Here is a 13317-nt window from a genome sequence, read left to right as displayed (position 1 = left end):
CTCTATATGTGCTTTAAAAGTACCCAGAGTAGCCTGGCTGATAGGCAAGAGTTAGCTAAGTCTGTCTTAACATGTGTAGTGAATTTGTGCTGCAGCATTCTAAATGCAGAAAAGAGATTATGTTTACTGAAAAATATTGTACACCCTACACTGATCAAAGTACTCAGAAACTACCAAATCCCCATTCCAAGCCTGCACAAGTATCTGGCTGTCTTGGCCCAGCCACAAGCACAGGTAGAACAAATCTCTGACCTTAGTACACCTTCTTTCATGAAGCTACAAGGCTGCCTCTCTCTCAAGAAAAAGTTTGGAAAGGGCCAGAGGGCAGACCACATGGGACATGCTCACTGGCATTTCTTTATATTCTATAGGACTTCCTGGATTCTTGTCCCATATCCTTGGCTATTGACGTCTCAGACTGTCTCACTTTGGCCATATGCTCCTGGCTCACAGAATTTTGGCCTAGCCCATCCGTGCAGACCACTCCTTATCTATGCTTTGGTTGCTAGGTTTTCAGAGGTCAACTTACCTCTCACATGCCCATTTCTAAGCTTTAGGAACTAAGAATGTCTGCACCTAGGGAGTGTCATTCCTAAATCTGGCCTCTGAACACCTTTCCTCCAACCCTCAAACCCTGCCTATGCAGACTGGCTCTAGTGTTGCTAGCATTATAATTTTGTACCTTGGAATAGTGCTGCTATGCAGTACAGAGTCTTTTGTCCCACTGACCCCCCCCCCCCCACAGACCCTATAGAACTTAACAGAATGATAGAAATGTTCTATGTATGGCAGAACATTATGGTGTGCATGGTAGCCACTAGTTTCACATGGCTATTTAACACTGACCAAGAACTGAGTTTCTAATTATATTTAATTTTAATTAAGTTTAAATACCAGTAACTGCATGCAGCTAGTGGCTACCATATTGTGTACAGCACAGCATAGAACCTGGTAGGCTGAGTGATCTCCTGAACTGGTTGTGAAGGATCATGGCAGAAAGGGTGGGTAGATTGAGTCTGTGGGCATGGAATATCAAGAGGAGGGGAAAACATGAAGCAAAATAGTAAAATTAAGAACAAGAAAATCCTTTTTCAGTCTCAGGTGTATACATTTGTATACATTTATAGGTATGTAATATTTAGAGATGTGTAGTTATTTCAAATTGATTTATTGCTTTTTGATCAATGTTCTTATTTTCATCATTTAAATATATATCAAGAAAGACAATGGGAATGAGTACAGGCTTTGGAGAATCCAGACGCGAGTAGAAATCTTGTCTCTATACCTTATTAGCTATGTTACTATAATATTATTTTAAAAATAATATCACTAGGGGGGCCTGCATGGCTCAGTTGATTAAGCACCAGACTCCATTTCAGCTCAGGTTGTTGTGAGATCAAGCCCTGCTTTCACCTCCACACTCAGCAGGGAGTCTGCTGGAGATTCTCTTTCTCCCTCTGCCCCTCCCCTGGTCTTCTCCTCTAATAAATAAATCTTTTTTAAAAATGACATCACTTTGGGTTCCACGAGGAACCCAGCACGCCTGCCTCAGTGGTGGCCATCCCCAATGAACATTTACTGAATCTGGTGGGGATCGGTTCCTGCAGGCACCCTAGTGAGCTACAGGGACACAAACAGGTGAGGAGAAAAGCTTGGGAAGGAAGAAAGTACACACTCATGTGGTAGCTGGTAGGTCTTATTTTGTTACAAGCACAGATGAGCCTATCTGAGTGAGGGTCATGAAATAAGAAGTGAGAGAAAAAATCAAAGACCGCAATTTATGCACACCTTCACCACATTAAAATCATATAAAATCTACAGTACATGTAATGATGGACAATTGTGACTGCAACTGCACATTTTGAAATGAACTGAGATAATAAAGCAGATATATGTATCAAAAAATGACATCACTAATTGTCCCATATTAAGGAAGAATAAAAAAGAATTTGACATAGTTACAGTGAACATTGTTCCTATATTTTAAACTTCCTGGAAAAAAATTAGAGTTTTTAAATACTTTCAGTTTTAGTACTTAGGAAATCTTTATTTGCTGTTGTTCCTTGAGATTATTTCTGGGCTTCTCAGTGTTATTCTTTAAAAGCTTAGAAAATGGGGATCCCTGGGTGGCGCAGCGGTTTGGCGCCTGCCTTTGGCCCAGGGCGCGATCCTGGAGACCCGGGATCGAATCCCACGTCGGGCTCCCGGTGCATGGAGCCTGCTTCTCTCCCTCTGCCTGTGTCTCTGCCTCTCTCTCTCTCTCTCTCTCTGTGACTATAATAAATAAATAAAAATTAAAAAAAAAAAGCTTAGAAAATGTCTAGTAAAATGTCTGATGGATTTAAATATTCATTGGGCTTTCAAGTTGGCTCAGTTTTCTAGCTTCCACTCAGAAAACAATCAAGATTTTTCTGTTTCTCCTGTGTATATTTATTTTGGTTTCTGTAAGCTCTGCTATTCCCATCAGGATTCCCTCTTGACATATAATATATTAAACAGCAAAAGTCTCATTGAAGCATAGAAACAACAGCAGAAATAGTGACAAGAACAAGCTAATAAATATAAATAATGTATATTGTGGTATCCTTAGAGGACTTATGTAGTTACAATATCCCAAATCTGTAGCAGAGACAGAGAGAGAGAGAGTTATAGCAGACCATGTAAAACCTCAGGCAAATGCTATGATTTTGCTTCCATCTGTGAATATATATTCTTCTTACTCTATGTCATGCCAAACAGAAAAACGTGTAGTGAGTAAAGGAATGAAATTTAAGAGACAAAAATGTTTATATTCTGAACAAAGAACTGGAAAGCACAGAACAAAATATTATCAATATAAATATAGGTGACAAGGGAGAAAGGGAGCTGGGTCAGGAAGATACTCTTTCCAATGAAAACTTGGAGTACTCCTGCCAGGTTCCTGCATATCATATGAGGTAATGTATAAAAAAATGCTGATAAATTTTATAAAGTGTAGTACACGCGTTGATAATTGCTGTCATCCTGTTCAAAACCTTAGTGTGTGTTTCATTTACATTATGCTGTATAGAAATTTCCAGAGCATAACTGTGAAGACTGAAAAGTTTCATGCACTGAATTCCTGGAGAGAGTGATGTTTGCTCAAAGTTTGTTTTACTTGCAGTCAGAACCTACTAGTGAAAGAGTGAATTTTTCTAGTTAGTAGAATATCCATTAGGAAACACCATGATTGGACTATGTTGGGTATGATCTTTCATAAAAGACAGTCATTTTTCTGTATTACTGCCAAGACAGTTTTTACATGAAGCCTTAGTATGTAAGCACACTTTAGCATTTATTTGAGTCTTTCCAGTTTGCATAGTAAATACACTGGGAAACATTGTAATAAATAAATAGAAAGACATTAGATTTGCTCTTAAGTGCTTTATTTTTCTATGATAGTGCTTGGCCATATATTTAAGTACAGTCAGATAAATTATGAAGTAGCATTCTTTCTATACACTTGATGAATGTGTTCTTAGAGAAATTGTCTTTTTCAGCCTTCATCAAATTATTTGTTTAGCATTCTTTCTGAACTACTAAGTCTGAGTTACTCTTAAGAAGTTCCAAAGGACCTATCTATGAAGGGTGCATTTGTCTATGCCAGACAAAAGAGCTGTCCTTGAATACAGAGAAGCAAACCACTGTTCTAACATTGCTTATTTGGCATCAAGGGCTAATATGATTATTTTCCTATAACACTTCAGACTGCTTTACCTACAGCTAAGAACTCTAAAGGTGTGATACTTCTTTAGACCCCATAGATGTAAGTAGCAAAACACAAAAGGCAGGGTCATTCCCTCTGCCCAACTTCGCGCCACATGGATATACACTTTTCTTAGAAGCATTTTGACTTGAATGTTGAAGATGACAAAGATGAACTGACTCAGCATTGTGCTGTCCTGTCAGCAAAACTTCACCCTCATTGCACCCCCATTTACTCATATATGTGCTTTTTGTTGTTAGAATTGGGAGCTTGATCCTGGAGTGAGAGCGTAAATCATTAGAGTAAAAAACTGTAGCTTCCCACATAACTGATCATTAAGCTACCATTTAGTTTGATTTCATGAGAAGTACATGATTTCTAAAGACCCTGTAGGGGCTGTATAATTAGAAAAATACTATTCAAGAATAGTGATAATAGGTTTACTATTATCACATATTGGAGAATATGTGATAACAGGTTTACTCCTGTGTCTCTTTTGCTTCAGAGAAAATGAAAAGAATCTGTTTCCTGGGATTGTTTGTCATTCAAGTCTCTGCTTGTTCCAAATCAGGCAAACCATTGTTCCCATCACCTCTCAGTCTCCTGGATGGGAGTGCCATAAACTTCAAACAAACTAAGTGTCACCAGCAGAACTGGGATGAGAGTTTAGCATAAATTTTCTTTTTTTTTTACATTAAACATATATACTTATTTATATATATATTAAAATCCTCTTCATAAACCAATATATAGATTCAGTGAAATCTCAATCAAAATTCTTTTTTAATAATAAATTTATTTTTTATTGGTGTTCAATTTGCCAACATACAGAATAACACCCAGTGCTCATCCCGTCAAGTGCCCCCCTCAGTGCCCGTCACCCATTCACCCACCCCCCGCCCTCCTCCCCTTCCACCACCCCTAGTTCGTATAATTTTCTAATCAAATGGGTTAAGTGTCCCCTGTAGGTAATAGGGATTATGGGGTTAGCTGGATTTCCTTCAGGCAGCACCTCTGGGAGCCCATGTGACACACACATTCACTGTGTATTTCATGGGCAAGCATTACCCATGGAATCCCTCTCCTGCTCCCGCACCACTTTTTTTTTCCAATGCTCATTTCACAGGATGAAATACAGATAAAGTATGGGCTTTGAAGTCAAACAGATTCAGATTATAATTCCAACTTCACTGTTCTCTCTCTACTTTCTGATCTCACACCAGGAACTTTGCACCTCTGTCTCTGTTTCTTCAGAGATTAAATATCTGTTATGAGGATTAAATACAATTAGGCTAGAAAAGAAACAGTTTAAACAATGCCTGGTACAGGGGCACTGGGTGGCTCAGGTGGTTAAGTGTCTGCCCTTGGGCTCAGGTCATGATCCCAGGATTGTGGGATGGAGCCCTGCATTGGGCTCCCTGCTCAGCGAGGAGTCTGCTTCTACTTCTCTCTCTGCCCCTCCCTTGTTCATGTTGCACACTCTCTCTCTCAAATAAAATCTTTAAAAAACAACAATGCCCAGTATATAAAAGATAGTAAGTGGCTGCTGTTGCATGTTGCTATAGCAAATTGATGGGTATCCAGAGCTTCATCTCCCACCCATGTCTTTTCCCCTGAACTTCAGACTTGGGCTTTGATCCTCCTGTTTCTTTTTCACCTGCATATTCTATGGAGACTTCAAATTCAACATACATGTCTGAACTTTTTATCTTCCCTGATTACTACCACATCCAGTCAACTACTGCATGTGGTCAGTTTGTATCTTACATCCATTCTCCTCTCTTCTGTTCCCAAACTGCATCATAGCTTTCTGGGGCTACTCTAGTTGTCTTCAGAGTATTTTCTATGTTCATCTTGCTTTCAACTTTGTGGCCCAAGTGATCATTCTAAGAACTTAAGATGGTCAACACTGCTTCTCATAGGTGAACTTCCTGGGCCTCTCTAGGGCGTAATGGGGATTTTCCAAACTTGCTAATCCTAAAAACTGAGACTTTTTTTAAAATGCAGATTTTTGCACTCTCTCCAGAAATCTGAGTCCTTTCCTATAAAATTCTTTTTTTAATAAAGATTTTATTTATTTATTCCTGAGAGACAGAGAGAGAGAGAGAGAGAGGCAGAGACACACACAGAGGGAGAAGCAGGCTCCTCTCAAGGAGCCCGATGTGAGACTCGATCCCAGAACTCAGGGATCACACCCTGAGCCAAAGGCAGACACTCAACTGCTGAGCCACCCAGGCATCCTCCTATAAAGATTCCGATCCAGAAAACATGGGACGGAGTCCAGGAATCTGTATTTAAATAAGTTGCCAGCTACTTCTGATAATAGCCAAGTTTGGAGAACACTCACATACAAGTCCACTTTGAATTTGTCCACTCTGTGTTGCATAGCATCCTTGACCACTCCTCAGATCTCCAGTGCCCTCCTAACTCATGATTGAATCCTTCTCACCATCAAGCTGCCTCAGACCTTTGAGAATCTGCGCTTGGAGCACTCTCCTAGAATCCCCTTCTTTTCATCTCTAACTACATCTTACCAAATACTGAAAGCCTAGCAATATTGCAAGAATACTTTACAGTATCTCATTTGGGCAGCCTATCCCTATCCCAATAGAATTTGTCAGTAGCCCCTTTCTGTGTAATTCTAGCATTTTCACATTGTGTTGTAATTTTGGGTTTATGTGTGTCTGTCTCCCAGTAGACTCAAAATCTTGGGGATAGGGAGGCACCACTCATTTCTCTATTCCCAGTATCCATCTCAGTTTCTGGAATATGGTAGAGGCTCATGAATGCCTGTTGAAATGAATGAAAAGGAGGGAAGAAGGCTGGAACTAATCCTTGAATTTTACTAAGTTACAAAAGTATTCTTTGGAGCCCTGAAGTGTCTCAGGGCAGGTGGTGGTTAGGAGAGAGGCCTAAATTGAGAGGATTCTTTCCCTCACCCCCAGCCTTTCCTCTCTTTGAGCTAAAGTAGCCATCTTTATCAATTTTGCATATATTGAACAGTGTAAGGTTTTATTGAAAATAAAAAGCTGATACTAAAAATAAATTTGAAAGCCACAGTACTGGTTTACCTTTATGAAACCCCTTTATGCATTTCTGCTCTTGTGCTTCAGAATGAAGTGGGAAAACTTGAAGAACTTGAAAAATAAAGCCAAATGTGATCTAAATTGGAAAATGAATCTGTGAGGAAATACTAGAGATTTTTTAATCTGTTTGATTGTGCTATGTATTATGGCCTTGGGGCTACTTGTCTGTTTTTAAGCACCTGGGAGGTTATCAGGAAAGAGATGTTAAGTAGTTGCTATCCATCTCCACAGAGAACCAAATGAGAAACATGAAGATTAAATTGAAAGTTGAGAGAATTCCTCTGAACTTATACATGCTTGTATTTCCAAAACAGAGTCTTCAAGAAATATCCTTCCTAAGTATCAGAGACTCTCTGCCTCAACAAAGGCTGGCATCTTATTGGTGGCCACTGAACATTTGCTGTAGGGATGCATGAATTCCTATTGACAGAGATGTGTATGAGTGTGTGAATTAGAACTTTCATAAAATCAAGTCATCTTAAAATTGAAACACTCTGTTAGACTTGCCACAGATTCAAATAACTTCATATACTCTTCATGCATAGCTCATCATAAAGACAACAAAATGTGGAGCAGTTCTCTTATTATGTTGCTTATTGAAAAGTAAGAATTTAATACCATCTCTTTTTTCTTTTGAAAGAATTGGAGTTTTCTTACCCATATTTCTTACCAAAGAGGAAAATTGACCTGTTGCTCTCATATAGGTGATGTTCCTAAAATCTCATTAATAAATTTTACTCTCTTGGCTACAGTTCCTTTCAGACCTTTGGGAAATGTGAATGATTGCTGTAGCTCTCATTGGCAAGTAGATTTGATCAGCATTTATCAAACTTTGTACAGACTCTATTGCCTTACATAAAAGCAGCTTGTGGAGACAAGTGTCATCTGTCCCATTGATATTAAAACATATAGTATTTTAAGCCTCTGAAAAGTCCTAGAGGATAGAAAACTGTTTAACCATGTTTAATGCAGATTTTCCCACTTTTTTTGGTCAGGGGAGGGCCACTTCAGGAAACATTGGATAGATATTTGCCTTCAAATAGTGTGAATGTTAACAGAAAGCATTATTTGTTTATCATTCCCATTGGAAAAGCTAGCAAAATAGGAAATAACTAGATGTATATCCTCAGCCCTATGAAATGAAAAAAAAAAAAGTTATTTTCAGTTTCACAAATTGTGAAGAAGGCCAGGCAAAACCAGAAGCATGAAAGGCTCTAGGACATGTGAAGGTCCTGTGGGCACTGTGAGAACTGAGGGGCCTCCTCTCACTGTTGAGAAAGAGAAGTTCTTGGGTTCTGATAGGGCCAGCAACCCTGTCCACTCAGGAATTTGCTTTATGTACCCTTTTTCTTTGGACCAGAGCTTGATGTAGCCCCTCCAAATCATATACCCTTCTGTGGATGTCCAGCAGCTCGAACAACAGCCTGCTTTGTAGATGTCTGTCCTTGAGCGGTTGGTAATGTGATAGAGCAGTTGCAGGTGTTCCTTCAACAAAGAGTGCAGAAGTAATGATAAATTCTCTTGAGAAGACATAAACTTCCAATGTTTTTCTATTCGTGTATCAAGTTAAGAGCTAACTGGGTGATTGTTAAATGCAAATATACATGTTAGGATAGATCCAGTACAGTAACAGAAAGATGTTACTCTGATATTCTTATCTCCTGTTCCTCTGATAAACCTCAACTTTCCATTACTAAAACTACTAACTTATGTGTATCTACACGTGTTGTTTCCTCCTCCATTCTTTCCTTGATTCTCTCAGTTTTCCCAAGGAGGTGGGAACTACCTTTTCCTTTGTCAGTTATTTTCTCTTTCCTCTGTCTTTAGGACTTCACCATCTACAAACATTGTCCTATTAAAAGCAGATGTTGGGATCCCTGGGTGGCGCAGCGGTTTGGCGCCTGCCTTTGGCCCAGGGCGCGATCCTGGAGACCCGGGATCGAATCCCGCGTCGGGCTCCCGGTGCATGGAGCCTGCTTCTCCCTCTGCCTGTGTCTCTGCCTCTCTCTCTCTCTCTGTGACTATCATAAATAAATAAAAATTAAAAAAAAAAAAGCAAATGTTCTTCAGTGTACCCCATCTTTTTTTGAAGTCAGGTTGTTGAACTGTAATTTACATATAGTAAAATTTGCTCTTTTTAATACATAGTTTGGTGAGTTTTAACACATTTATAGTTGTGAAACCACCCAGAAAGTTCCTTCATGCACCTTTGCAGTCATTCCCTGCCCTCCTTCCTCAGGCCTGACAACTCCTGATCTAGTTTCCTTCCTTATAGTTTACCTATTCCGGATTATAATATAAGTGGAGACATACAGTATATGGTCTTTTGTGACTGATTGGATTCTTTCACTTAGCTTATGTTTTTGAGATTCATCCATATTATTATACATCTCAGTAGTTCTTTTATTGTGAAGGAATATTCCATTGTATGGAGATTCCATTATTTGGATTGTCCATTCATCTTATCGCTATTCTGGTGATCTGACTGTTGTGATAAAGCTGGTATTATGTCCTCTGTGTGGACATAGTTTTCATTTCTCCTGAGTAAATACCTAGGAGTAGAATGATTTGATCATATAATAAGTCTAAGTTTAACTTTATAAGAAACTGTCAGACTGTTTTCTAAACTGGCTATACCATTTTGCCTTCCCCTCAACAGTTTATGAGAGGTCTAGTTGCTCTACATTCTCACCAACCCTTGGCATACTTCATCTTTAGTTTAGCCATTGTCATAGGTGTGTAGAGGTATCTCACTATGCTTTTAATTTGCATTTCTCTAATGATTAATGTTTTCTTGAGCTTATTTGCCATCCCTGTATGTTCTTTGGTGAAAGATCTACTCAGATCTTTTGTCCACTTTTAAATTGAGTTGTTACTTATAAAGAACTCTCAGAACTCCATAATATGTTCTTAATACGGTCCTTTCTTAGATGAGTTTTTATAAATATTTTCTCAGTTGATAGCTTGTCTTTGCACTTTAACAGTGTCTTTTCAAGAGAAGATGGTTTTAATTCTGGAAAAGTTCAGTTTATCATTTTGTTGTGATTCATGATACTCAATAATCTGAGATCACAAAGATTTTTCTCTTTTATGCTAAATATGGAAATACAAATATGAATAATATATACAAAGGTACTTGTCTTCATTTTCTTCTGTGTTTTCTTATAATTTTAGAGTTTTAGCTGTTATATTTATGTCTGTGATCCATTCAAGTTAATCTTTTATAGGCAAGGATCAAGGCAAACTAAATCAAAGATTTAGTTTTTTTCATATGGATTGTTGAGTACTATTTGTTGAAATTTCTCTGCTATGTTGAAATTATTGACAACTAATTAAATATAAACATATGTGTTATCCCACATGTTAATAAAGACCTCCCTCAACCCAATGTACCTATTCAAATATAAGTTCATCACTTTAACCTTTCCATAGCCATTTATTAAAGAGTAGTCTAGACTCATTGTTTCTACCTCCTCACTTCTTATTCCTCACACTGGGCTGTTTCTACCATCCCACTCAAACAGTTATTGCAAGAATCACAGTAGTCTCTGTTCTGAACAGCTAGAGGGAGGCTCTTGTGCTTATCTCATGTGATTCTCACTGGCCTTGGACCTCACTGACCCCTCCCTCCTCTTTCAGACATTTTCTTCCCTTGACTAGCATAGCATCCCACCTCCTCTTCATTTTTCTTGTTTTCCTATTTGTCCCTGTGTCTACTTTGCTAGTTCTACTTCTTTCTTCCTAAATATCAACGTCCCTCAGGATTCAGACCAAAGCCCTTTTTCCTGCTCCTTCTATGCGCATTCTCTCTTTGTTGCCATCCAACCTTCTGGCTGAAAAAAATCTCATTTGTATCTGGCCCAGATATTTTCTGAGCTTCATTTCTGTATATGTCTACCAGAATGACAAGCTCTATGAAGAAAAGTACCTTGTATGTATCCTGTCAACATTTGTATTCCCATGTTTAGCACCAGAACATAGTAACTATTTGACTAAATGAACAAATGAATACATGAACAAAGTATGCAACCTGTGAAATTGATATTATATCTTATAATTCTAAGACAATATTTTAATATTGACCTTTTCACTGATACCACATATATGTGGTGAGTAGGCACAGGAGAAGTAAATTACTTTTAGAATCACATACCTGGTCTTTGCCATGGCTCAGTTTTCTTGTTGCAGTTGATGGGGAAGCCTTGGGATGAAGAGATGGGAAATTGGGAAATCCTAAGAAGGAGCAGGCAGGAGTAAGAGAATGAGGAGACACCTCTGCAGATGTCATAAACACTGTATCTCAGGTTTTTAATCCAATAATTTACTTCAGGAATTAACCTGTGTTGTTTATGCAATAAAATATTTTAATGGCCGTATTAAATTCTGATTGCAACTTTAGTTATTTTTATTTTTTTTTATTTATTTGAGAGAGAGAGCATGAGCAGAGGGAAGGAGCAGAGGGAGAGGGAAAAGCAGACTTCCCACTGAGCAGGAAGCCCAATGTGGGGCTCTACCCCAGGATCCTGAGATCATGACCTGAGCCAAAGGCAGATGCTTAACCTACTAAGCGACCCAGGCACCTTGCAGCTTTAGTTATAATACATTATTTCTCTTTGACTTTTTGCCCAAATTTTGTAAGCCCCTATAACATTTTTTTCTTAGTCCTGAAATTATTCTTAAGAGATGTAAATTGGATAATATAGATTCTTTTGGCTCAAGTATGATGGATATTTTTATGATTTGAGTGTTCACATCAAAGAATGTATATGCTTGTTATGGGCTTAGTATTATGACTAGAGCTTTGGAGGTATTTGGAGAAAAAAATAGAAGATACAATCTTCATTGCTCCCCTCAGGGAACACACACCTTTAGGGAGATAAGAGCCACTACCAGCAAATAAATAGCAACAGCTGTTAGGCAGTTTGTAGTGTCCATTGCATGCTGCTTGGCAAGAAAAATAGTGTCCTGCCATTAGATATGTACTTTTGGCCTTGCCTGTCATGATGAGCTGTTCTGAAAGTGTTTAGGGCTTCTCTATAAATGCCCTTTTTGTTTGTTCTGGAGCATGTGGTCCCTTACATTTTTCTGTCTCTCTCTCCTACATTTCAGTGAGCGGTTTCTGGTGAGACTGAACAAGAATGGTGGGCCAAGGAACCCAGAGAAGATAGAACGAATGTGTGCCCTTTTTACAGTATGTGCAAATTCTCTTTCCCTTCTCTGCTGTTGACTCTAACCAGGGGTCTGCTATGTGGATATTGTCACCCTGGAAACGAGCATTTATTCTTACCTCCCCACACACTGGGGAGATTAGTAGGACTTGATTTATGTTTCTATCAAGTTTTAATGAAATATTTAAAGAAAACTGAAATCAGCTATAGTTTTAACTGAATTCTTCATTAAAGAAATATAATCAAGACCTTTTATTAATGTAGATTTTAGAAGCTATTTAATATAATAGACGAAATCTGAAAGAAGTCTTTCTTACTATTCTTATTGAAGGCCACTGGGAATTTCTCTGATGTAGAAGTATAATTTTCTAAAGGCATCAACCAAATTTACAGTTCTGCAGTTTTTTAGTGAATGCATATAGAGAGAGACAAACTAAGTAGTTCTTCTCTCTCACATATCAGATGAAGGATCTTTTCCTCTGATCTGTAGTTTCATTTTTTCTGAATAACCATGCTGTCATTCATGGTCTCCAGGATCACACACTCATCAGTTCAAAGAAGACATAGTAATCTGTTTCTGGAAGGTGCTCAGCCTCACAATACCACATTGCCTTGTGTATTCTTCAAGTTGATTCTGACTTACTAAATGTTTTTTATTTAGTTAAAAAAAAACTAGTGTGCAGCTTTGTTTATTTCAGTTAATTTATTTGCTGAAGGAGAAAACAAGACTGTGCTACAATTTTAAACAAGTTTTGATTGTCGTGGAGTCTTTGATTTGCTTCAGTGATACTGAGATACACTAAGACCCATTAACACTGGGAGGTGTGATAATCTCACAGTGCCACTGCCCTGGTATGGGGTGCATGATTGATGGCTGACAGTCAGGTGTCTCAGAGCTTACAGTGTACCTCTTTTTTTTTTACAGTGTACCTCTTAAACATAAATGTGATTACCTAGGCACCTGATATGTGACTTTCTCTGGAAGATAAAATTGGATTTTTTTTGTTCATTTACTACAACTTTATTTTTCAAAACCTCAAAACAATGTTACTATAGAATCAGAAGCCACTTTCACAGGGATAGCTTCTATTGAAAATGCTCCAGATATACAGAAGCATTTATAAGTCTAGTTAAGCTAAAGTGATTTTTTTTTACCCATCTTTGAGCTCAGCATTCAGACCTCAGGAGATAATTCAAGAAGAAAGAAAAGATAAAGCAGACCTATGAAGATAGTTAAGGGAGTTGAGATGGTATAGTCTGGGAGAAGCAACACTGTTTCTTCAGTAGGAAAAAAACAAGGGAAAAAGTACAAGTTGCAGTTAATGGGGATTTAGATTAA

The 13317-nt window shown here is 38.2% G+C and overlaps 1 protein-coding gene across 35 annotated transcripts in view; it reads left to right on the top strand.

Moving 5' to 3' along the window:
• The window catches only part of DOCK3 (dedicator of cytokinesis 3), a 523288-nt gene that overhangs the window by 377987 nt on the left and 131984 nt on the right, over positions 1-13317 (top strand). For 34 of the 35 annotated variants that reach the window (XM_072720925.1, XM_072720928.1, XM_072720921.1 and 31 more), the window contains one exon: positions 11920-12001. The exons of the other annotated variant lie outside the window; for it this stretch is intronic. In XM_072720925.1, the coding sequence (XP_072577026.1) occupies positions 11920-12001 (82 nt within the window). The remainder of the gene's footprint in view (positions 1-11919; positions 12002-13317) is intronic. 35 annotated transcript variants of the gene reach the window in all.

The sequence above is a fragment of the Vulpes vulpes genome, chromosome 9 (assembly GCF_048418805.1).
Source record: "Vulpes vulpes isolate BD-2025 chromosome 9, VulVul3, whole genome shotgun sequence".
Classification (NCBI taxonomy): domain Eukaryota; kingdom Metazoa; phylum Chordata; class Mammalia; order Carnivora; family Canidae; genus Vulpes; species Vulpes vulpes.
Note: the sequence above shows the minus strand (reverse complement) of the source record. Positions and strands in the feature narration are given on the sequence as shown.